The sequence below is a fragment of the Syngnathoides biaculeatus genome, chromosome 9, assembly GCF_019802595.1.
Source record: "Syngnathoides biaculeatus isolate LvHL_M chromosome 9, ASM1980259v1, whole genome shotgun sequence".
Lineage (NCBI taxonomy): Eukaryota > Metazoa > Chordata > Actinopteri > Syngnathiformes > Syngnathidae > Syngnathoides > Syngnathoides biaculeatus.
In genome coordinates, this window is record NC_084648.1 from 7,039,893 (window position 1) to 7,067,658 (window position 27,766).

The following is a 27,766-nucleotide window of genomic DNA, read 5'->3' on the forward strand; positions in this document are numbered from 1 at the left end:
TGGGAATTTTGTGGTTTAGTCACAGCAGAGAAGAGGACAGTGTTCAAAAAGTGCTAAAATGCTGAGCGGGTGGATGTGCATTCAAAGATTCATAGAAATTAGAATTAAATCCACCTGTACAGGTTATAATGCATTTATCTTCCTCATGAAATGTCACCCAAATGTTTTGGCAGTCGAGCATTTTTGTTGCACAAAGATATACAATCTTCTATGTTTTGCAGCCAAGTTTAATCCAAAGGTGGAATTCTTACATTTTTAAACATTTAATTTTCAATAGTGATAATTTATATTTAACAAAACTGAATTTTAAATACATTGGGAATCAAAACTATTATTTAAGCATTTATTTTGATCATAAACCTAAGTGAAAAGTCAATACAAAATGTCAAATTAATTATATTTACCCAACGGGGAATTAGTTATGAGTGGACTTTCATAATGGATTGGCTTTCAATCAGGTGACTCCTCCCATTCAATCAGTGACCAAGAATGATAACACAGTCATACATTTTGTGATGATTAATGTGATAAAGGTAAAATAAGTAAACAAAAATCATCTTTCTAAAATGATTGTATTGTATTTCAATGATTGATTCGTAGAGAAAATTTTACAGAACCCAATTCTAAAGAAGTCATTTTATGTGAAATGTAAATACAAAGAGAATACATCAATTTGCAGATCCTTTTCAACAAATATTTAGTTGAATCCACTTCAATGACAGTATTTAATGTTCAAGCTAATTCAAATTGCAGATATTTTCATTTCATTTTTCAAACTTACCCTGAGTAACATCACCTTTTAATAATACTCGGCATGACGACACAAATTATTGAAGTTTTGTATGTGGAATTCTTCTCTGTTCTTGCTTGATGTATAACTTCAGTTTTTAAACAGATTGGGGTCTCTGTTGTGTTTTGCGCTTCATATTCCATCACACATTTTTAATGGGAGACAGGTCTTGACTGCTAACAGGCCATTTTAGTACTGGCACGTGCATGTAATGTGGCTTGGCATTGTCGAGATAAACAAGGATGTCCCTGGAAAAGATGTTGCTTGGATGGCAGCATATGTTGTTCCAAAACCTTGATGTACCTTTCACCATTGAGGGTGCCTTCCCAGATGTGCATCTTAGTCATGCCATGGGACTGACACATCCCCACACCATCACAGATGCTGGCTTTTGAACTTTGGGCTGATAATCTGGATGGTCTTTTTTTTCCATTTTGGCCCAGAGGACACCACATCAATGATATCCAAAAACTATTTCAAATGTGGACTTGTCAGACCACAAGACACTTTTCAACTTTATATCAGTCCATCTCAGATGAGCTTGGGCCCAGAGAAGCCTGTGGCATTTCTTAGTGTTGTTGATATACAGGAAATGACTTTTGGTTTGCATGGTAGAGTTTTAACTTGAATTTGTAGCTTGTAGCAATGAGCTTTGTTAACTGACAATGATTTTCTGTATTTTTCTTTAGTTTACGTGGCAATATCCTTTATACAGCCATTCACCATCCATCCATTATCTGAACCACTTATCATCACAGGGGTCACGGGAGTGCTGGAGCCTATCTCAGCTAACATCAGGCGGGAGGCAAGGTACACCCTGAACTGGTTGCCAGCCAATCGCAGGGCACATGGAGACAGACAACAGTTGGACTCACAATCACGCCTAGGGACAATTTTGATTCTCCAATTCAGGCATGTTTTTGGTACATGGGAGGAAATCCAAGTCCCCGAAGATAACCCAGTCAGGCACCGGGAGAACATGCAAACTCCACACAGGTGGGACTGGGATTTGAACCCCAGTCCTCAGAACTGTGAGGCCAATGCTCTACAGCCCTGTGTATGAAATACGTTATACAAATACATTTTGCTTTTCTTTGCTACTCTCAAGCAATTAATGAAGAATGGCAACAAGGCACGTTGTAATGTTATTTTAGTTTTTACAATTGTGTTTTTAGTTAAAGATAAAGTGTTGTGTTCATGTTTTCATTTAGCATTAATGACATCAAACAGAATCATTATAATTTGGGGTGTTGTAGTTGCCACTTAACGCCTCACGAGGGAGGCACTGTCCATTGGTAGCTGTATCACACCAACAATTTCAAATGATTACCTCCACCAAGGAAAGGGCGTTTGAGTAGTCTTATTGAGCAGCACTAGATAATATATAAAATATGATAGCATTATCTGAGGCTGGAGGCATCTAGAAAGTTGAAGATGGGAGCATCGAACCAAGGCTTCTTCTTCTAAAGCTTGGATATGCAAATGCTCGTTGTGCACCCACCCCCACCCCTTTCCCCGTCTCCCCACTGCCAACCTCTGCAGTTTTTACACCTCCAGGCCTCTGCCTCCGTCATCACGCCGGCAGCATGTGTGTGCGAGGGATATAGATTAAAATAAAAGCATCAAATTAAAGGAGTCCTGTGGGAGAAGTGACATATTTTCAAGTGAAAATTGTACATGTGACAGTATATATTTAGATATAACGGCCCCCTCCTGGAAGCCGTCACCTAAACATGGTGGAGGGGTTTGAGTGTAATGATGATCGTAGGAGCTAAGATTTTGAGGGCGACACGCCCCAGCTAGGCTCACCCATGACCAACAGGTACTAGATGAGGGACAACACCTATGATGAAAGACTTAAATGGATCAAGTGTTTTCTTGCCTGGACATGGGTCATTGAGGTGCTCCTCTGGAGCCAGACCTGGAGATGGGGCTCGGAGGCAAGCACTTGCCGGGCCAGTACCCATGGGGCCCGGGCGGCACAGCCCGAAATGGTAACGTGGGTTCCGCTTCCCATGGGCTCACCACCCGTGGGAAGGGCCATAGGGGTCAGGTGCAGTGCGAGCTGGGCAATGGCCGAAGGCACCTTGGCGATCTGATACTCGGCTACAGAAGCTGGCTCGAGGGACGTTGAACGTCACCTCTCTGGCAGGGAAGGAGGCCGAGCTGGTGTGTGAGGTCGCAAAGTTCCAAATAAATGTATACATATATGACCCGAGTTCAATCCCAGCCCTCCCTGTGTGGAGTTTGCATGTTCTCCCCATGCCTGCAGGCCACTCTGGTTTCCTCCCACATCCCAAAACCATGCAACAATAATTTGACACTCTAAATTGCCCCCAGGTGTGATTGTGAGTGCGGCTGTTTGTCTCTATGTGCCCTGCGATTGGCTGGCACCCAGTTGACGGTGTACCCTGCCTCCTGCCCGTTGACAGCTGGGATCGGCACTCCTGCCACCCTGGTGAGGATAAGCAGCTAAGAAGATGGATGGATGGATGGATATATATATATATATCTATATCTGCAGTATATATATATATATATATATATATATCTGCAGTATATATACATACACCCACCCCCAATCCTTGAATATAGGCTCACGTTGACATGCACAAACTCTCCAATGTCCCGTCGTGCCCGGTGGGAAGCCAAGCAATTAGACACAAACAAAACCACATGCAGTCAGTCCCTTTTAAACATATGTGTGTGTGTGTCATTTTCACTGCTCCTTCGATACTTTTTTTTTTACTCAGATAAAAACTGCTTTTCTTCTAGTATTTCTTGAAAAATGTGACTTTTCACAAGAATAACAGTCTCAAAAGCTTACGTTTTAAAAAAACATTTTTTCCTTCTTGAGGATAGTTGTATTACTTTTTTTTACTCATAGAAATACATCTGGAAAAAAATACGACTTAAAAAGTTATTGACAAACATGATATTCTTGTAAAATTATGGGTTTTTTTTTCAAGATTGAGACCATTTTGACTCATCCTTACATTGAGCTTTTCTCAGACAAATCCAGCTTTTCTAGACAACCTATTGATTTTTCTCGAAATAGAACTGGCACAATGACACTCTCATGAGATTAATATTATATTTAAACAGCATTTTTCATCAAGATATTTTGAACAATTGAACAAAGACAATTTTTAGACAACTCCTGATTTTAAAACATGTTGTGAAATACATCTTTTGCAAAAACTACATTCCCCCCCACTCCCATATTTTCATTGTGAGGATATTTTCCCCTTCTTACACATTCTTTTTATTTCATATGGCTTGGAGAATTAGAAATTCACCTAAACCACAACGTTTTTTTTCCATTATATTTTAATTGCATCTGATCAGTATGCGCGTGAGGAAACAGGGAAATAAAGTCTTTTGGGAAGCTTCCCTGATAAGATGACGCATAAAAGGCTTCCTCCACACCTACCTCTTCTCTCCCTCATTCGTTTTTACGGAACAAGCATAAAAATGGGCGCGTCCTCCCCGTGGAGATGGATTAACAAAACGCACGTTAAAAAAAGAAGGAAAAAACAGCCGGGAGTAAGGGAGCATCTCTTTTGTCGGCGCATACACACACACGCGTGCACAGAGAGGACACACAAAACACGATAACAGGCACACGTACACATATATGCACAAACACACACGGAAAAACATGCATAGGCACTTGTACAAAGGTACACAATCACATATGCTCACACAAATATGGTCATACAAATGTGTAGCGATATACACACAAACACACTCACACACAAACGAAAGAACCACATGCAAAGTGAAGCACAGATACACACAGACACACACGCACACTAATAGACAAACCCACACGTGCACATACACTCATTGGATAACTAATAAGAATAAGAAGCTGGTGTGCCGTTGATATTGAGACAGTTTGCCATGGCAACAGGCCCGAGTTCGATGATGAAGCTAAAGCGCTGCACTCGGGATGGAGATGATACAAATTAAAGGCAACTCTGGACGGTTGCCCGGGAAACGTGCGAGGAGGAGGTGAAAGTCCAACCCAAACACACCTTAAAGCTATTTAAGTGACACTGCTGGCTGAGGGTTGGGGGAGGGCAGCGAGCTTGGGGGAGGGAAAGCGTTCCCTGACAGCCGAGGGCCGCAAAAGAAAGAAAGAGGAGGAAAAAAAAATTGCTCGACCTGCCAGGTAGTGTGATCCCACTTCAGAATCCTCCATATGTTCTTCTTTCGTGTGTGTGATGTCTCACAGCAACACACAGAGAATAATACGCTAGACTTTTATCCTACTTTCCCCACTGCTTATTACATACTTACTTGCCACCATTGCCAAGTGCTTTTTTTTTTTTTTCTGTCTTGAAAAATGTCTTTTTCAAGTCAGACCCCTATGGAGATAAGGCATTTTCCATCTCTGTAATTACAAGGGACAGAAAGTTGGTCAAAGAAATGTGGGTCAAAAAAGTAGAACTGCAAGCTTAGTGAGGCTCAAATGAATCTATCTATCTATCTATCTATCTATCTATCTATCTATCTATCTATCTATCTATCTATCTATCTATCTATCTATCTATCTATCTATCTATCTATCTATCTATCTATCTATCTATCTATCTATCTATCTATCTATCTATCTATCTATCTATCTATCTATCTATCTATCTATCTATCTATCTTCTCCAATTTTCTCAGCAAGACTAGTTGTTCTCACTATCAGGTTACTGCCTAATAAATCAATGTTGATTAATGGAGTCATTACAACCTATGAGCTCGATTTCCTGCAACAAAACGAAAACATGCTTAACAGAAAGTATCCAACACCAGCAATTTTTAATTACATGAACGAGTGTCAAATAAGAAAAAAAGCTAGTGCAGTGTTCCCCTGTTATTCGTGGGGGTTATGTTCATTGCAACGCTGGGAATAATGAAAATCCGTTCATAATGGATGTAGTACAATGCCATCATGTACAGTGAAGAAAATAAGTATTTGAAGGCCCTGCTATATTGCAAGTTCTCCCACTTAGAAATCATGGAGGGGTCTGAAATTTTTCATCGTAGGTGCATGTCCACTGAGAGAGAGGTAATCTAAAAAGAAAAATCCAGAAATCACAATGTATGAGATTTTTAACTATTTATCCGTGCAATACAGCTGCAAATAAGCATTTGAACACCTGTCTCTCACCTGGAATTCTGACCCTCAAAGACCTGTTAGTCCGCCTTTAAAAGTCCACCTCCACTACATGTATTATCCTGAATCAGATGCACCTTTGTGATGTTGTTAGCTGCATAAAGACACCTGTCCACCCCATACAATCAGTAAGACTCAAACTTGTAACATGGCCAGACCAAAGACCTGTCCAAAGACACCAGAGACAAAAGTTGTACAACTCCACACAGCTGGAAAGGGCAACGGAGAAATTGCCAAGCAGCTTGGTGAAAAAAGGTCCACTGTTAGAGCAATCATTAGAAAATGGAAGAAGCTAAACATCGGAGTGGAGTCCCATGCAAGATATCACCACGTGGGGTCTCAATGATCCTTAGAAAGGTGAGGAATCAGCGCAGGATTACACGACAGGACTTGGTCAATGACCTGAAAAGAGCTGGGAGCACCGTTTCCAAGGTGACAGTAATACACTCAGATGTAATGGTTTGAGATCATGCATGGCACGGAAGCTTCCCTGGTTTAAACCAGCACATGTCAAGGCCCGTCTTAAGTTTGCCAATGACCATTTGGATGATACAGAGGAGTCATGGGAGAAAGCTTTATGGTCAAATGAGACCAAAAGTGATGGTCATAATTCCACTAACCGTGTTTGGAGAAAGATGAATGATGAGTTCCATCCCAAGAACACCATCCCTACTGTGAAGCATGGGGGTGGTAGCATCATGCTTTGGGGGTGTTTTTCTGCACATGGAACAGGACGACTGCACTGTATTAAGGAGAGGATGACCGCGGCCATGTATTGTGAGATTTTGGGCAACAACCTCTTTCCCTCAGTCAGGGCTTTGAAGATGGGTCATGGCTGGGTCTCTTTCAGCATGACAATGAGTCGAAGCACACAGCCAGGAAAACCAAGGAGTGGCTCCATAAGAAGCATATCCAGGTTCTGGTGTGGCCTAGTCTCCAGACCTAAACCCAACAGAAAATTTTTGGAGGGAGCTGAAACTCTATGTTTCTCAGTAACAGCCCAGAAACTTGTCTGATCTAGAGAAGATCTCTGTGGAGGAGTGGGCCAAAATCCCTCTTGCAGTGCATGCAAACCTGGTGAACAACTACAGGAAACGTTTGACCTCTGTAATTGCAAACAAAGGCTACTGTACCAAATATTAACATTGGTTTTCTCAGGTGTTCAAATACTTATTTGTAGCTTTATCATACAAATAATTCGTTAAAAAAAAACATAAATTGTGATTTATGGATTTTATCTCTCTCACAGTGGACATGCACCTACAATGAAAATTTCAGACCCCTCCACGATTTCCAAGTGGGAGAACTTGCAATATAGCAGGGTGTTCAAATACTTATTTTCTTCACTGTATTTTAGCATGTATGTAAGATACCAGGAGTTTGCATGTTCTCTCCGTCCCTGCGTGGATTTTCTCCAGGCACTCCGGTTTCCTCCCACATCGCCAAAAATGCAACATTGATTGGACACTCTAAATTGCCCCAAGGCGTGATTGTGGGTGCAGCTGTTTGTCTCCATGTGCCCTACCATTGGCTGGCAACCAGTTCAGGGTGTACCTTGCCTCCTGCCCGTTGACAGTTGGGATAGGCTCCAGGACTCCCTGTGACCCTTGTGAGGATAAGTGGCTAAGAAAATGGATGGATGGATGGATGTAAGCTACCATATGATGGCGCTCACGGGGGCGTGAGGAACGATTGCATTTCACATCTGGATACAGAAGCTTACATTTCCCCCCACTTGGCCTGTGTAGGCAGGTCATTACTGACAATGTACACGCTCACAATGTCACATGGAAACTTCAGTTATCACATTCGATAAAGTTTTACCCAGCATTGCGTCTTTTTGAGGAGTTTAGTACGTAAATGTATTGTGTTTTGAGCGGTGATAATGCTATCGATTTTTGTTTTTACACTTTATTTTGAATTTCAAAACAAAAACATTTTTTGGGACCAGAAAATAGTTTTTAATAAGAAACAAAAAGCCCACAAAACAAATGTTTTTCAGTCGTTTCTTTCACATTTTAATCACACACAACAAAGTGACATTCTGACATGAATTGAATTCATTAGAATGCAACACTACTGTAAAACCATAAGGACAATATCACCTCTTCCGTGTGAAACCTTGACAAAGTTAATATTTGATCCCAAAGACTTTTGACTTTTGCCCCAAGGAAGTCTTTTTTTTTAAGATGACTCACTCACCCTTTTACATTTTACATCTCAGCATCTTTCTATCTTACAATTAGTGTAATCTCTTTTTCTGCGTCTTCACATTTATCATCCGGAAGACTTGGTGACCACCGTTTAGTTGAAATCTTATTTAATAAAGTAAGGTTACAGTAATGTAAAGAGTGCGACGTTAAAGGATTCAAAGCACAGTCACTTTTTTTTCAGGCACACAGTGGACACTCAAGGTTGTCCCGCATATTTTCACATATCAATTTTTTTTCTTTTTTTTTAAATTTAGTCAAAGTTTTTATTTTTTTAAATCAAAACATAAAAAGACATCTAAAGTACATGGAGTATAAACAGTGACTTATTTTAAGATGAAACGAACAGTTGAACGTTTGGGAAACACTGTTTCAATAAATATTTAAAATATTTGTTAAGTGCACTAGGTGTCCCCCAAAAAATTATACACACTTTAATTGTAAACTTGATGTTTATTAAAATTCAAATAATTTTTAACATGTAAACTAATTACAAATATAATTATTTAAAGTGTGTATACATTTTTTTTGCAAACCCTTATTTTTGTTTTTAGTGGAATTGTTGTTTGTAATATTTAAACCAACACACACTGTGTGCTTTTTCGATCAGATGCCGGTTTACAGAGTTTGAGGAAACCATGACTGTCGAGTGGATTTATCTTTCTCTTTGATAAAGAAATCACCATCAGAGTATATTTTGACCAGATATGCCAAATATAAATTTTAAATGGAAATGATCAAGAAACAAAGCAATTTTCAAGCGCTGGGATCCTAAATGTAACTCCTGCTACACGCTAGTGAGCACATGAGCATAAAGCCCTCTGAAAGCAATTTTTAGCTAATCTCCCACATGACCCGTGTTCTTATTTTGTTATTGAGGATATAACAAACAAACAAAAACGTGTTTCCGTCAAAAGTGAGTGACTGTTCCTCAAAGCTTGGAGGGACTGCAACAGAAGCATCCAGAATGTTTTTTTTTTTACCCCTCAGATTCTCTTTTGTTTGGATGCTGTGAAGTGGCTTTAAGGTGCATTTAAAGGGCTTTTGTGATCCTCTGTGAGTGCCAGTTGTGTAACGCACAACCGCACGTATGACAACACGTACAAGTGGACTGACACAGTCGTCGGGGCTCTGATCCCAGAGCCAATTAAATGAGTGTGATCGTCCCCCACATGCAAACTGCATCCTAAATTAAACGCGCTCTCAGATAATCACATAACTGACAATTGACTTCATTTGCTGTTTAACACCACACGCACGCACACAAACACACACACACAACACACACACACACACACACACCACACACACACACAACACACACACACACACACACACACACACACAGGCATGCACCCACAGACAAAGACACATACCGTACAGTAACACAATTCCCAGCAGGCACATCGACTTCATTGAAACTCATCACACACCTCGTTAGCGTCACAACAAAAACAATAATAGAAGTGACCACTTGTGGATACTCGACATCAAAATGTGCTCAAGTATAAAATGAATTAAAATAAATATCGTGGTACCCTGACTTACGAATGTAATTTGTTGTGTGAATCTACTCCTGTATCAAATACATTTTCCACACCGGAATGCATTGAAATACCAATAATCTGCTTTGTGGTTTAGTGAAGGAAAATATTACTGTATTGCATAAAAAGAGGAAACACTTTGGTTTAACAAAGTTGTAATTACTCCGTGCACTGGCACTGTAGTATTTGTTTTGGATGTGTACCTTTAATGGGTGTGGCATAGTGAATGATGTCAGCGGCTGGAGTCGGGTCGGTCGGTTAGAATTCATTGGGAATCTTTGCTCCTTGGATGTGTTATTTTATATTTTGTGTGTTTCACTCTTTGCGGCATCAAAAACGGTCAGAAGGATGATTTTTTTTTTTCCACTCCACTTGAGCAAGCAGGCTAACCAAAACTCGCTTGCACTGTCACTTTTGGCTTTGGCAAAAAAAAAAAAAATTGACCAAGCAATTGCTCGCAATTTGAAAAATTCTCAGTTTGAGGTGCTTGTAAGTCAAGGTACCAGTACCACTCGACCAAAAAATTTTCTTATTCAGTCATAAGTGTAGACTCGGAACAGTCATATTTTCAGAAGACACTTTTAGAAATTATTTGCGAGACATTGATTCTGGATCAACAGCCGCTGGCTGGCACTGGGTGGTTGGCACTGAGGGAGACAGAGGTAACTGATGGCGGTTGGTCCAGGATCAGACCCGGCGGTGAAAGGGCACTGAGTGATCGGGTGAGGCAGGATGGGGAGGCAAGAAGTCTGCCCGGACTTCGTGCTTCAAGAGCACCGATGTTAGTATTAGCCTTTCTTGGCAAGGAGTGGGTCCGTGTTCATGGTTGTGATGATTATGAAGTGGAAATAAACACTCCACCATGACATTTTGGTGGCTTTACACTAAGGTCAGGACTTTTAGGTCATTTTGATTGGTAAGAGTCGAACAAAACCTCAAAGAGTTTGTCAATTAAAGAAGTCAAAGAACACCCCAAAACTGGCCAAATGAGCCTAAAAAGGTTTCTTTTAACAAAAATGGTAGACTTACTGTGGTTTTCAGGCATGACATTCAGATTTGTTTTGTGGGTGGACTCATGATAGACATGCCTACAAAATTTCCCAAGTGAAACTTGATTTGGGCGTTAATTAATAAAAAAAAAAAACAACAACAAAATGTCCAAAATTTTCCTAAAATGGACAATTTCAAAACCAAACAGCAGTCTTCCTGTGTCTTTTTGGTCATGGATTCTTCACACTTTTTTTGTCTACGCATGATAGACATGTCTATCACATGTCATGTTGCCAAGCAAAACTGGCTGCTGCATGAGGAAAAAAAATGCAAGGCGGCACCCACAACCTCTTTGTTAGTTATACAGTGCCTTGTGGAAGTATTTGGCCCCCTTAAACTTTTCAACCTCTTGCCACATTTTAGGCTCAAAGATAAAGATAAACTTACTTTTTTTTGTCAAGAATCAACAACAAGTGGGACACAATCGTGAAGTCAAATGAAATTTATTGGATATTTCATACTTTAACAAATAAAAAACTGAGAAGTGGGGTGTGCAATATTATTTGGCCCCTTTATATCCAGTGGCGGAAACTCGCTCCAGAAGTTCAGTGAGGATCTCTGAATGATCCGATGTCCAAAAGACCTGAGACTGGGACGGGGATTTATCTTCCAACTGGACAATGATCCTAAACATAAAGCCAAATCTAGAATGGAATGGTTCACGAATAAACGTATCCAGCTGTTAGAATGGCCACGTCAAAGTCCAGACCTGAATCAAATCGAGAATCTGTGGGCAGAGCTGAAGACTGCTGTTCACAAACGCTTTCCATCCAACTGGACTGAGCTCAAGCTGTTTTGCAAGGAAGAATGGGCAAGAATTTCAGTCTCTCCATATGCAGAACTGAGAGAGACATACTCCAAGCGACTTGCAGCTGTAATTGCAGCAAAAGGTGGCGCTGCAAAGTATGAATGCAAGGGGGCCGAATAAAATTGCACACCCCACTTTTCAGGTTTTTATTTGTTAAAAAAAGTTCAAAATAGCCAATAAATTTTGTTCCACTTCACGATTGTGTCCCACTTGTTGTTGATTCTTGATTTTAGATCATGTTTGAAGCCTGAAATGTGGCGAAAGGTTGAAAAGTTCAAGGGGGCCGAATACTTTCACAAGGCACGGTATGTCTTATAGCGAGTTCGCGTCCATGCGCTGTTCACACGCACTGATAAAAATGAAAATTGTTTGTAATTACGAGTCTCCCATCTCTCTAGATGGTGTGGTTCAACCTTGGCAGGAGTCAATCTTAGAAGGACCCCCAAAAATGGCAAAAATGCTTCCAACCCTTCTTGAGAAGCTTGCAAGTTTTTCTCTGACTGTAGACATGATACAGATGTCTACCAAATTTCATAATCTAAATTGAATCAGGGGATGAAAACATAAAAATCATTGGCATACCCATAAGCGGTATACTAGAGTTTAATGCAAGACGTGTTTGTGTCGAGCGTTCTATAAAAACTCAATCGACTGCCTTGATCGTTTCCATTCTTACAAATTACTGGCTTTAATGCATGAACATCTGGATGACACCCAGTTGTTTGTCATTAAAAATATATAATGGATTGCAGCGTTGTAACCAGGGCGACCAAGTCACCGTGTTTGGCTGCTAAAGTGGTCAATGTAGCCATAGCGTTTCGGACAGATGTAAACAGATTTTGTTTTGGAGTCGGAAACGCTGCGGAAAATCAACCTCCGAATGCACTTTTGAGTGGTTTTAAGTTAGTTGAGCGTGAAGCGTGTAGCACCACTGTTTAGGCGGCTGGGGGATCCAGAATCAGTGACACCAACAAAAAAACCAAGTAGAAAGAAAATCGGCACAGTTACGTTACGGAGTGGTTGTCGTGGAAAACCACAGACAAGTTGGAAGCAGTGTTGTCCTGTGGTCCCCATCACAGAGCCAGGGTGCGGGCCTTGGCGGCGGCCGCCTGAGCCCTCTGGACTGCCACCTTGCTGCTCTCCCGCCGTATCAGCTGGCTGCTCTCAAAAACGCCCTCGTGGCCGCCACTGCCACCATCCACGAACGTTAACAGTCCTGTGACGTACACACACACACACACACGCATATTTTAAAACCACTTTCAGTCATCAAGAGCTACAGCATTCCTTTCGATACAATTTCAGACCCCGCATCTAACGACTTGTAGATTCATACCATATCTAAGATAATGACACCATAATATGTATAGTGTTTCCTCTACATTTTTAGGCTTACAATTGTGTGCTCAAATACATATAGACGTTTTAAAAGTATGTTTTAATACATTTAAATGTTCAAGATTTTTTTTAATACAGTCTGGAACATATCACCAGCAAAAAACTGGGGTTCATTGTATTTAAAAACACTTTCACCAATCTAGCACTCAAGAGACTGCTGACAAGGCTTAACCATTTCTCACGTGTAAAATTTATAAATATATGACTATTATGGGAACTCTATTTGACTAAACGGGGTTAAATTGAATCTTTAATCCAAAATTCTTCTGATCCAAGAACACAACAAAACGTATCTTTACCATGCAAATAAATACAAAGAAAGTGGCAATTGTCTGAACAGATTAGGGAAAATTTCTCATTACGGTTGCGTTGAAATCTGGATCAGATCTCTGTAAAATGTAAAAATTGTCTGTTATATATATTAATTCATTTTCCGGGCCGCTTATCCTCACAAAAGTCGCGGTGGTGGCTATCTCAGCTATCATCAGGCAAGAGGCATGGTACACCCTGAACTGGTTGCCAGCAAATCGCAGGGCACATGGAGACAGACAACAGTCCCACTCACAATCACACCTAGGGGCAATTTAGAATCTCCAACGAAGTCATGTTTTTAAGATGTGGGATGAAATTGGAGTGGCGGGTGAAAACCCACGCAGGCACGGGGAGAATTTGCAAACTCCGCACAGGCGGGGCCGCGATTTGAACCCCAGTTCCCAGAACTGTGAGACCAATGCTCTAACCCAGGGGTGCTCTATGTGTCGACCACCAAGGCGGTTTTGGTCAGTTGGGTGACGGCATGCCACCCCCCCCCCCCCAAAAAAAAAAAAGACATCAGCCTATCATCCATTTCGTCGCTTAATTCAGGTGTGACCAATACGTCAATCGCATGCATATAAAGGCACATTCTAGCAAGGTGGCCTTGTATTTACAGTCTCTCTTTTGCTTTTCTCCACAGCAGTCATGGCATATATATATATATATTATATATATATATATTTGAAGCTGATGATTGGTAGCTGTAAGTCCTGTATGATGAGTGCTCCATCATATCCAAGACCTGGGGTGGACTTGAGTCAGTGGCGTAGCGTTTCTGTTAAATGTTAGTTAAACACTGCGTTAATGTTTAACCTCATGACAACACACCAACACACCACAACCACATATGGCCACTCCTAAAAAAACACACTCACCTGGTGACCGTTTGACAAAATATGCTCGATCCCTTTTGGCTTTCAGCACCAGTCGAACTCATTATGGTACCTTACACACAGGACTGCAAGCTAGGTAAAATCCACCTTTCACAATATAGCCAGTGTGAAAAGGACTCCTGACCAGGTCACCTTTAAACCCAATTTCTGTACCTCGACACATACAACTGCAAGCCAGGACAATTTTTTGATTAAAATGATGGGGCTTGTACAATAACACATCCTACCTTTGAAGTTGTAAGATTTGCTGGACAAATCTCCATTTGTGTACTTTAAACCAGGGGTGTCAAACTCATTTTTCTCGCGGGCCACATTGTTGTTCCGGTTTCCCTCACAGGGCCGTTATGACTGTGAAACAAAACTATTCAGTCATCTCATCACATTTACATAATCAATTTATGAACTAGTTTTGGAATCAGAAATCAAGGGCAATGTGTTTTTCAACTATTCACGTTTGGTAACACAAAAATGCCTGTAATATTTGAACTTTGTCATTTATGATATGTGACAATTTAAAATGTTGATACGGATTTTTACAAGAATTGTGGAAATTTACTCTCTAGATTTGGCTTCACGGGCCAGATCTGGTCCATGGGCCTTGAGTTTGACACCTGTGCTTTAAACAAAAGAGAGTGAGTTGGGGGGAAAAAAGCTCCCTTAGATGAACATTGTGAAAAGGGAAAATACTATTGAACCTCAGATACTAGGTCCAGAACAAGAAAGTTTGCTTGTAAACTTCCACCCTCCCGGTCTGATCCCTTCCATACAGTTATGTTAAACAAATAAAAACAGAGTGCAATGACTTACAACTCATGATCAACCTATATTTAATTTAACACACTCCAAAGACAAGACATTTAATGTTCAAACTGATAAACTTTATTGTTTTTAGCAAACAGCATGCTTGGGAAGCCTGCATGTACATTGGTGGCTTGTGTCATTTTCCTGTTAGCCAAAAGCTACATGCGTTCCATTGAGGTCCATTGTACCGGTTCATCCAACTTAAACTGCTAAACTCCTGAAAAGGTTGCCCAGTCCAAGAGTTTGAAAGGGTGAGTTTATTTTGCTTGCCATTGATATGATTGAATTGAATCATGTTTGGTGATTTTGTGGTTGAAGACTTTATGCACTTCTTCCTTTCTTTCTTTCTTTCCTCCGATGCTCTCCATACACATATTTGGTTGTTTTATTTGAAACATAGCATGAATATTCTCCCATCCATCCATTTTCTGGGCCACTTATCCTCGTGAGGGTCCCGGGTGTGCTGGAGCCAATCCCAGCTGTCATCAGGCAGGAGGCAGGGTACAACCCAAACTGGTTGCCAGCCAGATGGAGACAGACAACAGTTGAACTCACAATCACACCTATGGACAATTTAGAGTCTCCCATTCAGGCATGTTTTTGGTATAGAGCTCGGGCACCTACGTCATAAAATCATGTGACATCGCCATCTTGCCGGTCTAGCAAAACATTGTTGCAAGTTAACTTCGTTGAAACGAAACGAAAATATGTCTTATAGCAGGACAACCAGAGTTTTGTCCGATACCGTTAAACATTTAGAAGGTGATAATAAACAAAGGTACATGTAAAAATGAGAAACAGTTGGCATACAGGACCCATATTTATTGCCAAAGTCGATGTTTTCGCTGATAAGAAATTGGATTGATAATTGGCTTCCACTTGTCTTGGACAACTGGATATATACATGTATCTGGTGACTAAGTCATCGAGATTTACACTGAATAGTTTGATAGCGTATAAAAGTCTGGACGCATAAAAATATTTTGTTGCTGGATCTGTTCTCAATCAGGAATAAATCCCACATAATGATGGAGCCACTCAAATGTTTTCAATACAAATAACAATACTTAAAAATAATGACCCCTGGTTTTACACAAACTACTCATTAACTATGATTGCGAAAAAATTTTAGGACAGGGAATCGTCTCTTCTGTACACGGAAGCGTATTGGGGCCACACATTAACCTCCGTAAACCTCTCTGCGACACTTTTTTTATTACATACGCATTGTTCTCAAATGAGTCAATTTGGCATTATAAATACATCTTGGTAATTTAAGATTGAGAAGAATAATTCCTACCTGAAATGAAGTAATCGCTACACAGGCGCGTATATTTGGTTGGGCACCATTCATCACATTTAATTGCCAAAATCCATTGATCTTTTCTGGTCTTTTCAGCTGGTATTCCATTGAATGATCTATTTGAAGATCTGTGTCATCCATTGTGACAACCAACAGCACAACAGGTCTCGGGTATTGTAAATATTCTTCTCTGTTTCAATGTCTCCCACATTGTCGAGCAGCTCAGTTTGACCGGCAATATGGCGTCGAGAAAACGGTGACGTCACACGCATGAGTTCTATATGGGAGGAAATCAAAGTTCCCGGAGAAAACCCAGGCAGGCACCAGGAAAACATGCAAACTCCACACAGGCGGGGCCGGGATTTGAAGTCCTTAGAACTGTGAGGCCAACGCTCTACGGCTGCTCCACCGTGCCCCCCATGAATATTCAATAATGTAAAATTGTATATCGTTAAAGCAACATTTCCAATTTGATGAAAGGTGATATATATAGCTCACCCCTCCGATTACACCCCTGACATTACCAACAAAACTGGACAGTTGTCAAGTCGACTTCAACCACTCGATCTGGTATTTTACACAAAGAACAGCGAGCCAGGAAAAAGCAGGTTTGGATGATCAGTGTTGAAGGGGCTACTGTTTCACCTGTGATACTACTTTTCATACGGATATTGGTCACTTTTAAACACTATTCCAATACTATTCACACAGAAAAATAACACAAGGAAAAAAGCAGTGTGAAAGGGACTTATCGTACCAGAACCTTGCACACATCCGCTTCTGAAGTCCCCCTCGAATGTCATCCCATCGAAACGTGTAAAGACGCCTGCACCTTGGAACTTTCCTTGCACAAACTCTCCTTCATACCTTAACAACACCAGAAAACATTTGACATTTAATTACAGGATGTCCAAAATACTTCTTCTCATGATCAGCAGGGTGAATCAGAAGCTGACCTAGAGCCATCAGCAAAAACCAGCACGCCGCAGCCATTGAAGAGTCCATTCTCAAACTGGCCTGTGTAGCAGGTTCCGTCGCTGAAAGTCAGCTGGCCACGGCCATGACGCAGACCTACAAGAGGATGTACTGTTACTGAGAATTATTGAATATATACAGTATGTTTCTAATGCAGCCCTATGTGGGCACAACCCAGTGCAATCTATAGGACGATCAAAGCCTGGATAAATGCGGAGGGTTGCGTCAGAAAGGGCATCTGGCGTAAAACTGTGCCAAACAAATATGAGTGTTGATCTTGAAGAGATAGCGAGGGTGGATGACTTTGTATACTTGGGGTCAACAATCCAGAGCAACGGTGAATGTGGTAATGGAATGAAGAAACGGGTCTAAGCAGGTTGGAACAGCTGGCGGAAGGTGTCTGGTTATGTGACAGAAAAGCCACTGCTAGGATGAAGGTCAAAGTTTATAAAACAGGGGTGAGGCCGGCCATGGTGTTTGGATAAGAAATGGTGGCACTGAAGAGACAACAGGAAGCAGAGCTGGAGGTGGCAGAAATGAAGATGTTGAGGGTCTCGCTCGGTGTGAGCAGGTTCAAAAGGATTAGAAATGAGCTAATTCGAGGGACAGCCAAAGTTGGATGTTTCGGAGACAAGGTTTGATAGAGCAGACTTAGATAGGTTTGGACATGTCCAGAGGCGAGAGAGTGAGTATATTGGTAGACGGACGCAGAAGATGGAGCTGCAAGGCAAAAGAGCAACAGGAAGACCAAAGAAAAGGTTGATGAATGTTATGAGGGACCACATGAGGGCAAATGGGGTTGGAGAGGAAGATGCAGGAGATAGGCTTCGATGGAAAAAGATGACACGCTGTGGTGACCCCTACCGGGACAAGCCGAAAGGAAAAGAAAAAGAAGCTATAGTACATTTCTGGGTTCTCTTGATAGTAATGCCTACCAGATGTAAAGTGAAACTGCTGTGTTGGCTTCATTTTAGAGAAAAATTACTACTAATAAAAAAATAGGTCCATTTTCTGAGTTGCTTATCCTCATAAGGCTCGCGGGAGTGCTGGATTCATTCGTCATACTTTTCAAAAAGACCCGGTTCGTTGTGAAAAATGGATTGCATGGGTGCAAAGGACAAGAGCTTTGTGGGTTCCAAATGACAAGTAGGTGTGTATAAGGCTACTAAAAAAAAAATAATTGTTTGTGCGGGGTGATCCTCTCAGAATGTAACAAAAGATCTGTGTACGTAAGTCAGGGGTGCTAAATGTGTCGGTGTGCCCATCGGCGCCGAGCACATCTTCAGCGGCGCCTGGTCCGCCGCGGACGAAGCCTGGCTTCGGCGGCGCCTGGTCCGCTGCTGACGAGGCATGGCTTCGCCGAACACGGTTTCGGACAGGCTGGCTCATACATACTGTCTGGGAGTCTGTTGTTAGTTAAAAGTGATCTGCATATCATCTAAATATGGCTCAAAACAATCGGGTAATATTGGCCCAGTCACTTCCGTGTCCCATAGTAGGTGGTACAGTGTGTTTTCAGTGGTGAATGTCCCGGTATGACGTAATGGACAGACGTTGCATGCAATATGGCTACCACTTGGACGTCGAATGAGATTTCCGCAACTTTGCGCATGGATGACGCGCTCTCCGGTCATATTTATTTTTTCGTATGGACATTGAAGTGAAGAATGTTAAATGTATTTTTCATTACAATATCTATTTTAGAATGTTTGTAGGCATGACAATGGACCTTTAAACATACGGCTTAATTCCTGTATTTTTTCAGGTAAGGCTTCCTGAGATTTTTTTAAAAAATGTGTTTACGCAATATTGTTGCTAAGTGGGACTGACTTCACCAGGTGAATTTTTAAAACAATTCATTCAGATTCCACTTGACTGAATGGCACCTGCAATGTGCTAAAGCTCCACAGAGATTAAAACAAATACCAGGTACAAGAAAGGTGACAGGAAAGAGAGAGTAAAAATGAAAATGGAACATACACAAATGGAAATGGAAGTGGACGTGATGTGGATGATCAAGACAGTCTTTGCTTTCTGACATGGCTGGTGATTATTTTTAGAAGTGCGTTTCATAAATGCTAATAAACACAGCTACACTCTTCTACTTCAGCGAAGATAAATTGTATCTTTTTGTTTTGTTTTTATTTGTCTGTCAGATTTGAGCTGTGAAATCCCGTCAGAGTGACACCACCTGTCATCGCGGTCTCTGAGCTGTCCTGGTTGACGTCCCCGCGGTGCGCCACTGACAAAACCACTTTGTCACATCTAGCGAGTGTGCACTCCAGCTAAGCTAATACGAGCGTTTGTCATAAGATGTCACGGCTGAGTGACACCATAGATGAAACCAAAAAGTCGACATTCACATCAATGTAGCTTTCGAGAATTTTCCAATGTCAAGTTAAAACCGCCCCTCGCACCCCAATTTTTACGGACAATCCTCATAAATTATAATCTTAAACTTTGACACATACAGTAGATGGCATAAGCGTGAAAGCGTTGCCCTCTAACGTCATCCATCAATCTAGAATGCTTGTTTCTGATTGGAGCTCATTTGGGTGAATTCTTGAGCAGGATTTCTTGACTGGATGATCCCTTAAATTCACTGCAAAATGTCTGCTTAAAAGCAAAATGGTCAACTTCCGGTTTAATATCAGGCATTGATTCTTTAGACTTTTTCCACGCAATTTATGATCGGCGCCAATCCAAATTTGTGTTGATCAGTGAAACTGGTGGCAGGGGCTTTTTTTTTGTTTTGTTTGTTTACATTTTCCAAGGGGCACTACTGATGCTTTTGTTTTTATGAGGAGTCATCAAATTTCATCACCATGCTACGTCAGTATATTCGCTGTATTTTGTAAGTTAATTCCCTTGCTGGAGTCTGTCAAAATATGAGCCCTAGATTTTTCCTGAAATCTCTGGGTATGGAACATTTTGTAAAAAATCCTTGTTGTCTTTGCAGTTTTGTGAGCAACGCATCAGACTCACTTGCGTGCGCTTCATTGGACATATTTCTGTATTTAGTCTTTTAATATTGTGACCTCTGTACGACAAATTAAGCACACAGGTTTACCTTTGACTTCTGTAAAGAAGTACTTGTTAGTCCATGTCTTGTTGAAAACGTGGCATTTGTTACCAACTTTTCTTTTCTTCGTTCCGACTGATCTGCCACCTTGAGGGTAACCTAGCTAGCATCACTTGTTGCTGTTTACCAACAATCGCAGCTCACTCTCGCACATACATCTACATGTAAGTAAATACGAATGTAACGCTTTCAAAGTAAAAGCAACACAGTTGTATTGCATGTACAGCATGCATATTTTTTTACATTTATTTTCTAATTTATGATTGGCCTCTTGTGGCCCGAACAAGCCATAGAATGCCCGGGTTTGATTTTGAGGGTTTGTGTGAAACGTGTTATTTATGACGGTTTTAATATGTTTCTTTTTTTGGTGTTCAGATCAATGCTGGACTGGATGGCGTCTGATGAAGGCCTTTGAGCATCACAAGAAGGCTGGCTCATGTGAGTCTCCCCGCCACACACACACACACACACACACTGTCATCTGAATATTCCAACATCCAGTCTCATTTCATATTTCAATATTCTGTGCGAGGGTATGAGAGCAACAGGCACTTCTCATTAGCAAACGAGGCTGGTAAGTGGCTGCAGGTTCCTCGCAGGAGGAAGTGAGGAACGTGATTTAGTGGCATTTAGGGTATGGATAGGGAAGGTGACTAAAGGGGTCTGGGGGGGGGGGTTACAGAAGGAGAGGTTGTAGGCAGCTTTATAGCAGCCAGGCAGTTTTGCTAATGGCGAAGTAAATTAACGGTCCATCTGTCAGAAGAGTGCGGCTCACTCTCTAATCTCAGCGGGTGATTTGGACCAAAGATTTGGAAAAATTAAGTCCACATCTCTTTTCCTCTTCTGAAAAATCCATAAGTGAATATATACAGCACAGATATCTAGATCCATATATGCACATACACACTTTGCATGTTTTCCCTGGTGCCTGCATGGATTTTTTCCAGGCACTCAGGTTTTCTCCCATATTCCAAAAACATGCATGGTTGTTTAATTGACCCCTCCGTACAGGGCACTTAACCACGCCTCCTGAAGTGACGTCATGCCACGTGCGCTGACGTAAGACAAACAGTAAAAATGGCAAATACAATACAATACAGTACATTCTGAACTGAGACAGACTCCATGCTTCTGATTTCATTCAAATCAACGATATATTATAGATTCTAAATACAATACATTCTTAACTGAGAGAGACGCCATGCTTCTGATTTCATTCAATCATTCACACGTAGCAATGTTATGCTAGCGGAGAACGTCTCATTCATTTATACGAGACGTGTATTAAAAATCAAATTTAGGGCATATCTTCGTGCAAACACAGTCTGGTTAAGCTTCGGCCGCGAGCCAGCAAGAAATCAATACGTTTGTGCAGTCCGGTTATCGCTAAATATCGCTCAACAAAGAATAAGTGTGTCAATCGTTCACACGCACAAGTGTTATGCTAGCGAAGAACTTCGAATTCATTTATACGAGACATGTATTGAAAATCAAATATAGGGAATACTTTCCTGCAAACATATGTGTTCCGGTTGATATTAGATGGATTTAGTTGATGATGCGGTCTTCCACAAAGTTTGATCCATCAAAGGCATTTTTCGTACTGGGTCTTCGATTTTGGAAAGTGTACGAATCGAACTCCACCAACTAGCCTTTCAGGATACCTGTCGTCACTATTACAAAGTCCGTGACTACACCTCTTAACCATATTTTTTGTTAAATAACCCAAATACGCAATAAAACGCTAACTAAACCTATACTGGACCATGCAATGTTGTCTGAGAAAATGGCGGGAGCAAAAACGGGCTTTGGTTTATGCAGATCTCTGGCCTCTGATTGGTCAGTGACGCGGATTGCACAAATATCCACGGAGGGGTCAATTGAAGACTCCAAAATGCCTCTAGGTGTGAATGAGAGTGCACATGGTTGTTTGTTTATATCTGCCCTGTGATTGGCGAGTGACCTCTTGCACAGAGAGTCCGCAGGGATAACCTCCGGCATACCTGTGACCCTAGTGACGATACCTGACACTGAAAATGAATGCAAATGGTTAATATTTACACAATCCCGATGAAAAAAGGTCTCTCACGCTTCATTTGTCTGGGCCTACACTTCACTCAGCTGTGTCGTGTAATGTGTAGTGTAGACTATGGCTACATATCTTAATCTTAAACTCATAAGATTACCACTTTTCCAACCTCACTTTTTCACCATCCAAAACTACAACTTAACCAATTTTAACGGCTCAAAAGTTGCCTTGCAGCTATCCCTTTCATTATTGTCTACAAAATATTGTCTTGCGAAAACAAGACCTGGTTGCCAAAGGAGTGGCCACTTTTTTCTGGTTTATGCAGCGGTGAACATATGATCACCCCGTATGGTGTAACACCTTGGCGGAGGTGTTGAACCTTGTCCCAAACAGCAGCAAAAAGTATAAAGGAGAAAAAGGGGCTGAGGTGGTGTGCTCGCAAGACCGCCTTGTGACATATAGTGCATATGCATCGCTTACACCTTCACCTCTTCCTTTTGAAGGAAACTTAACATGTTTTACGTACAGTGAGCCACTTCACGACCAACTGGTGGTGCTGCTGGATAGACTGATGGCCATCTAATAGGAGTTTGTACCCTCCAAAACAGAACAAGGGTGTTGAACTCAACTCTTGAAATTTCTGCCATTTGGTGGTTATGTGAAAGGGGATAGCAGAAACCCAAGATTAGGGTAAGGAGGCCTGTTTTTTGGGAAACTGTGTGTGAGAGGGGTGACTTAAATGCCAGCCAATGACAATAAAGTCAGATAGCGTGGGAAGGCAGAGAACCATATCTCTGAAAAAAAAAAAAAAAAATATATATATATATATATATATATATACACACACACACACACATCTGTTCATTCAGGCATTTTCTGAGCTGCTTATTCTCATGAGGGTCGCGGGAGTGAGTGCTGGAGCCAATCCCAGCTGTTATTGGGCTGGAGGCAGGGTACACCCTGAACTGGTTACCAAGGCACATGGAGACAGACAACAGTTGCACTCACAATCACACCCAAGAGTGTTTAGTCTCTAATGCACGTCTTTAGGATGTGGGAGGAAACCGGAGTGCCTGTTGATAACCCACTCGGGCACAGCAAGAACATGCAGACTCCACACAGGCGGAGCCGGGTTTTCAATCTTGGTCCTCAGAAGTGTGAGGCCAACGCTTTCCAGCTGCTCTTTGCTTTGCATTGAATTATCTGAAAAGTTTGATTGATGCATTGGAGTCAAATGAGGGTTAATTTGACGTGGATTTGAAAGTCAAAGTCTAAAAATAGGTCACATATGCAATAATTGCATAACAAAAGTAGATAGAAGTGTGTCAATCATTGTAACGCAGTATAAGTACCCCTTCGTAAATACTCAAGCAAATTTAAAACTATGACGCATTCAAACAACTCTGGCAAATACAATTTATCCAAAATATTATTTGAGGGTGGCACGGTGATGCAACTGATTAGAGCGTTTGCCTCACTATTCTGAGGACCGGGGGTCTTTGTGAAATTTGCATCTTCTCCATCTTCTTTGTGGGTTTTCTCTGGGTACTCCTGTTTTCTCCCACATCTCCTAAATGTGCATTAATAAGAGACTTTAAATTGCCCAAAGGTATGATTGTGAATGCAAGTGGTTGTTTGTTTCTATATGCCCTGCGATTGGCTGGCAACTAGTTTAGGATGTACCTCGCCTCCTGCCTGAAGATAGCTGGGATAGCCTCCAGCACTCCCCCCGACCCTTGTAAGGATAAGTGACTCTTATAAAAGATGGATGGCTGTTACTTGAGTAAATGTAATGTCAAGCAATGTAGCGTGCTGCTTTCCAACTCAGTAACAACTGAGTGATACATGCAGAAATGTAACACTTTATGGGTTCTGTGAAAAAGGCACAAGTGAAGAAATACTTTTTACATGCCTGATGTAGCACTTTTTCTGAATCTTTCTGCAAAAGGAGCTCCGAGTGGTGTATGGTCAGACCAGGCGGGATTTAAACAGAAACCCTAGTTATAGGGGGAGAAGTAACGTATGCTGACTGATGGATCTGGTGGGTTTTTTTAACCACACATGACATCACATGACTCTCAGCTCAACCTTCAGACCTTCTTGTCACAATCCGCTTGCTTCAGCACTTGAAAAAACAACAACACGACCCACACTTGCGTCAAGCGTCTTTATCGTCATGCATGTAGCATGACCGTGATGATGATGATGATGATAAACTTGAGCCGGGTCATCATGCAACAGACGTGCACGTTTTGCATTCAAATCTGTGCCTTCCTTGCCTTCTCGCCATTCCCCGTGGTATTCCTCGCCGTTCGAGTATGTGAAGGAACCTCGTGTCAGGGTCATGGGTCCTGTACACACAAACGCATACGTGATGTATTAGCATCAGTGTAGTTTCTACACACTTTAAATAACAAAAGAAATGGAAGACTTCTTAAGACCACTTTGATCGAATTTAAGACCTCTTGTGGGGTTATTATGACCACCAGGATTTTAGATTTTAATACACAATACGCCACGCTTGGAACTCAAATCACCTTTCCCCATTGAAATGAATGGAAATACAGTTAATCTGTTGCAGTCCCCCCCCATACAACCAACACACAGATTTTTTTTCATTTATAACAAGTGATAATTACATGTATTATATTGTACTTAATAAAAACTGAGTAATTTTGATACATAAATAGAAAATTAAGAATTAAAAAGTTGGTCTATCATGGTTTAATGCTGCAATTCAATTCATTGTGCTTCTCCTTCTTGTGTGCTTGCCTTGGCCACACAGAGGGGGTATGAAACTACAGTAATGTAGACAAATGAAAAAGAATATGACTTCTTTGACCACTGCTGTAATATCATTTGTTTTAAAAAAAAACGTTAATATATACTTGTGAGCGTTTTTTACGTTATCTTTCTGGTGTTTGCATGTGTTGCTCCACTGTTTGTGAGGCAATGGTGGTGGTTGGGAGGGGACAAACCAGTGCAAACTGTAGGCCAGTTCTGAACTCAGATAAATACAGATGGTTATGTCAGTAGTGGCATGTGGCTTAAAACTTTGGCAGACAAATGAGCGTACCATACTGGATTGGTCAAGGAGCAGGTTATCACTCTTGGCCACCTAAAGGTTAACACCAAATTGTAGGTCAAAGATGAAGGACAGGTGGAAAGCGGGTTTTGAGGCAGAAAGAGAAGAGGAATGCAGAGAGGTTAGAACTAAATGTGTGGACTTTCAGAGTTGGGAGTGTAACTTTTATTTATCCATCCCTGCGTGTACACATCTATTTTTAGACTCCATCTGCGACCTCTGCATAGGGCGTCTGTTACGCCAATCCACCGTGGTCACTAATGCCTCTCTTTGCCATTTGACTTCAATTCACCAATCAGACGACACAAGGTAGTCACATGACCATGTTCATAGCCTTCTTGCGCCAATAGAATGCCTTTTTTCTTTTTGAACAGCCATGCAAGTGTTTACTTTACAGACTCAAAAAAAATATATTAAAAAAAAAAAAAAACAGCTATAAACAGGCAGCATAGTGTTGTCACTAGCCAAACTTTAATATAAATAAACTTGCGGTAAGTTCCAGATGTTTCTATTGTTATTTTGGGAGAGCGTATGGAAACATTAGCCCTTTCCTATAGTATCCCACATGCACACACAATGACTAAGTCTAGTCAGCCAACAGTTTCTTCATGAAGTCAATTATGTGAATATAGGAAAATATGCTTCTATATGGCCCAATGCATGCGTTGTTTTGTTTTTTGGGTTCACCTCACATTGGTGCAGGCAGCGTGGGTTCAGTTCGTACTCAGTGACAGAGTCTATATATGCCCTGTGACTGACTGGCAACCAGTTCAGGGTGTAGTTTAGCTTTCGCCCGAGCCTGACTAGGATAAAAAGTGTTGAAAATGGATGGATGTGTGTGTGTGTGTGTGTAAACATATATGTATATGATCTTCATGCTCTTATTAAAAAATAATCTTAAATTAGTCTTTACTTAGGTACATTTTTTCACTTTTGACACTCAAGTCATATTATTCTGAAGTAACGGTACCGTTAATTGAGTACAATATTTTACTACCCTACCCAAACCTGATGTTGGGTCACTTGGAAAGTCCACTAGGTGTCAAACTCTGGCTCGCAGGCGTGGAATTATATTTGGCCCACGAGGCAATTTCAAATTAATATTTGAGCTGGCCCACCGGTATTACAAGTATTACACATTTGTTTGGTTACATATTAAAAGGTTCATTTGTTCAACCTTGGCCCGCAGCTTTGTTCAATTTAAAATTTTGGCCCATTGTGAATGAGTTTGACACCCCTGGTATAGCGGTAGCTTGATTCAATTCTCCCCATTAAGCTAACTGATCTTAAGTAATTTTCTTTTGTCTTACTTCCATTTTCTGTTGTTAGTCTGAAAAGTAACAGATTTTTTGGGTCCATAAAATGGCACAGAACCTAAAAGGCACGTTAAGCTTTGGGGGGGGGGGAAACAAGCCTCCGTATGTATCTTTATTAGACATTACTGTTAGTGAAGTGCCATTGTTTGCTACTGTTGTGAGACGAGCTGGAGTGTGGAGGAGGTGTGTTTCCCTCCTTCTAATGTTGCCACAGTAACGGTGCCCGGATCCCTTTCATCCTCTCGACACCAGGACGCCGCCAGCCTCTGGTCAATTCACAATCAAACACACGCACGGGAACAAGAATGAAGGTTTTACCTGTTTATTACAACAGCGAACTCGGTCGTCTCGCTTCTACATCGCTGAAAATAGCGCCGACAGATGGCGGAAATCAGGTTGAGAGCGGCGACAAATTAGCCTTTTCCTTAGCTAACGCTTGTCCGCGGAAGTCCTGGCAAACGCAACCCCAAGGTGCCACTTTCCGATTGGTCGGCTTGTCTCCGATTCCATTCAAACTCCGCTCCCATTGGCTTGAATCTTACTAGTCGACGGAGCGACATCTTTGTCGAGGGCAAGGGGTTCAACGATTTAATTAGCCGGAGTGCTCTCTCCTTAAAAACGTTTGCCCTTGCCGCTTTTTATGTGTGGCAGGATTATAAAAGGGCGGCGAATTTGCCCCGCGCCCCCTTTTAATGACACCGTGCCATTTGACTTTTCAATTTGGTGATTAGTCCCGCGTTTTTTTGTGAGTTTTATGGAACTTGATTTACACGCATTAGTCCCGAGTAGTGCAGCTGCACCGAGTCTGTGCCAAAATGGCGTGGACGTTCGAAATCATTACTGCCTGGTGGTCTTCTTCAATTGACTAAAAAGATGACTATTTTTTTTCTTGACCGAAAAAAAAAAAAAACAATCCCAAAACAAAACACGGGGATTATTTGAGGCAAGCTAGTGATCAGTTCCCCAAGCGTGGAGTCATCTGCCCCACAACAAA

At 41.3% G+C, this 27,766-nt stretch overlaps 2 protein-coding genes across 2 annotated transcripts in view; one reads left to right on the forward strand and one right to left on the reverse strand.

The window, feature by feature from the left end:
• Positions 1–12,235: 12,235 nt before the first annotated feature.
• Positions 12,236–27,675, reverse strand: LOC133506028 (MORN repeat-containing protein 4-like). The gene is made up of 5 exons (XM_061829728.1): positions 27,091–27,675; positions 24,651–24,722; positions 17,242–17,356; positions 17,043–17,152; positions 12,236–12,791 (listed from the first exon to the last, which is right to left on the reverse strand). The coding sequence occupies exons 2-5, from the start codon at positions 24,715–24,717 to the stop codon at positions 12,649–12,651; spliced, it is 435 nt and encodes a 144-aa protein (XP_061685712.1). The 5' UTR covers positions 24,718–24,722; positions 27,091–27,675; the 3' UTR covers positions 12,236–12,648.
• lcor (ligand dependent nuclear receptor corepressor) overlaps positions 26,942–27,766 on the forward strand; it is a 69,950-nt gene continuing 69,125 nt past the window's right edge. The window contains exon 1 of the mRNA XM_061829726.1: positions 26,942–27,083. The gene's annotated coding sequence lies outside the window, so the exon portion shown is untranslated. The remainder of the gene's footprint in view (positions 27,084–27,766) is intronic.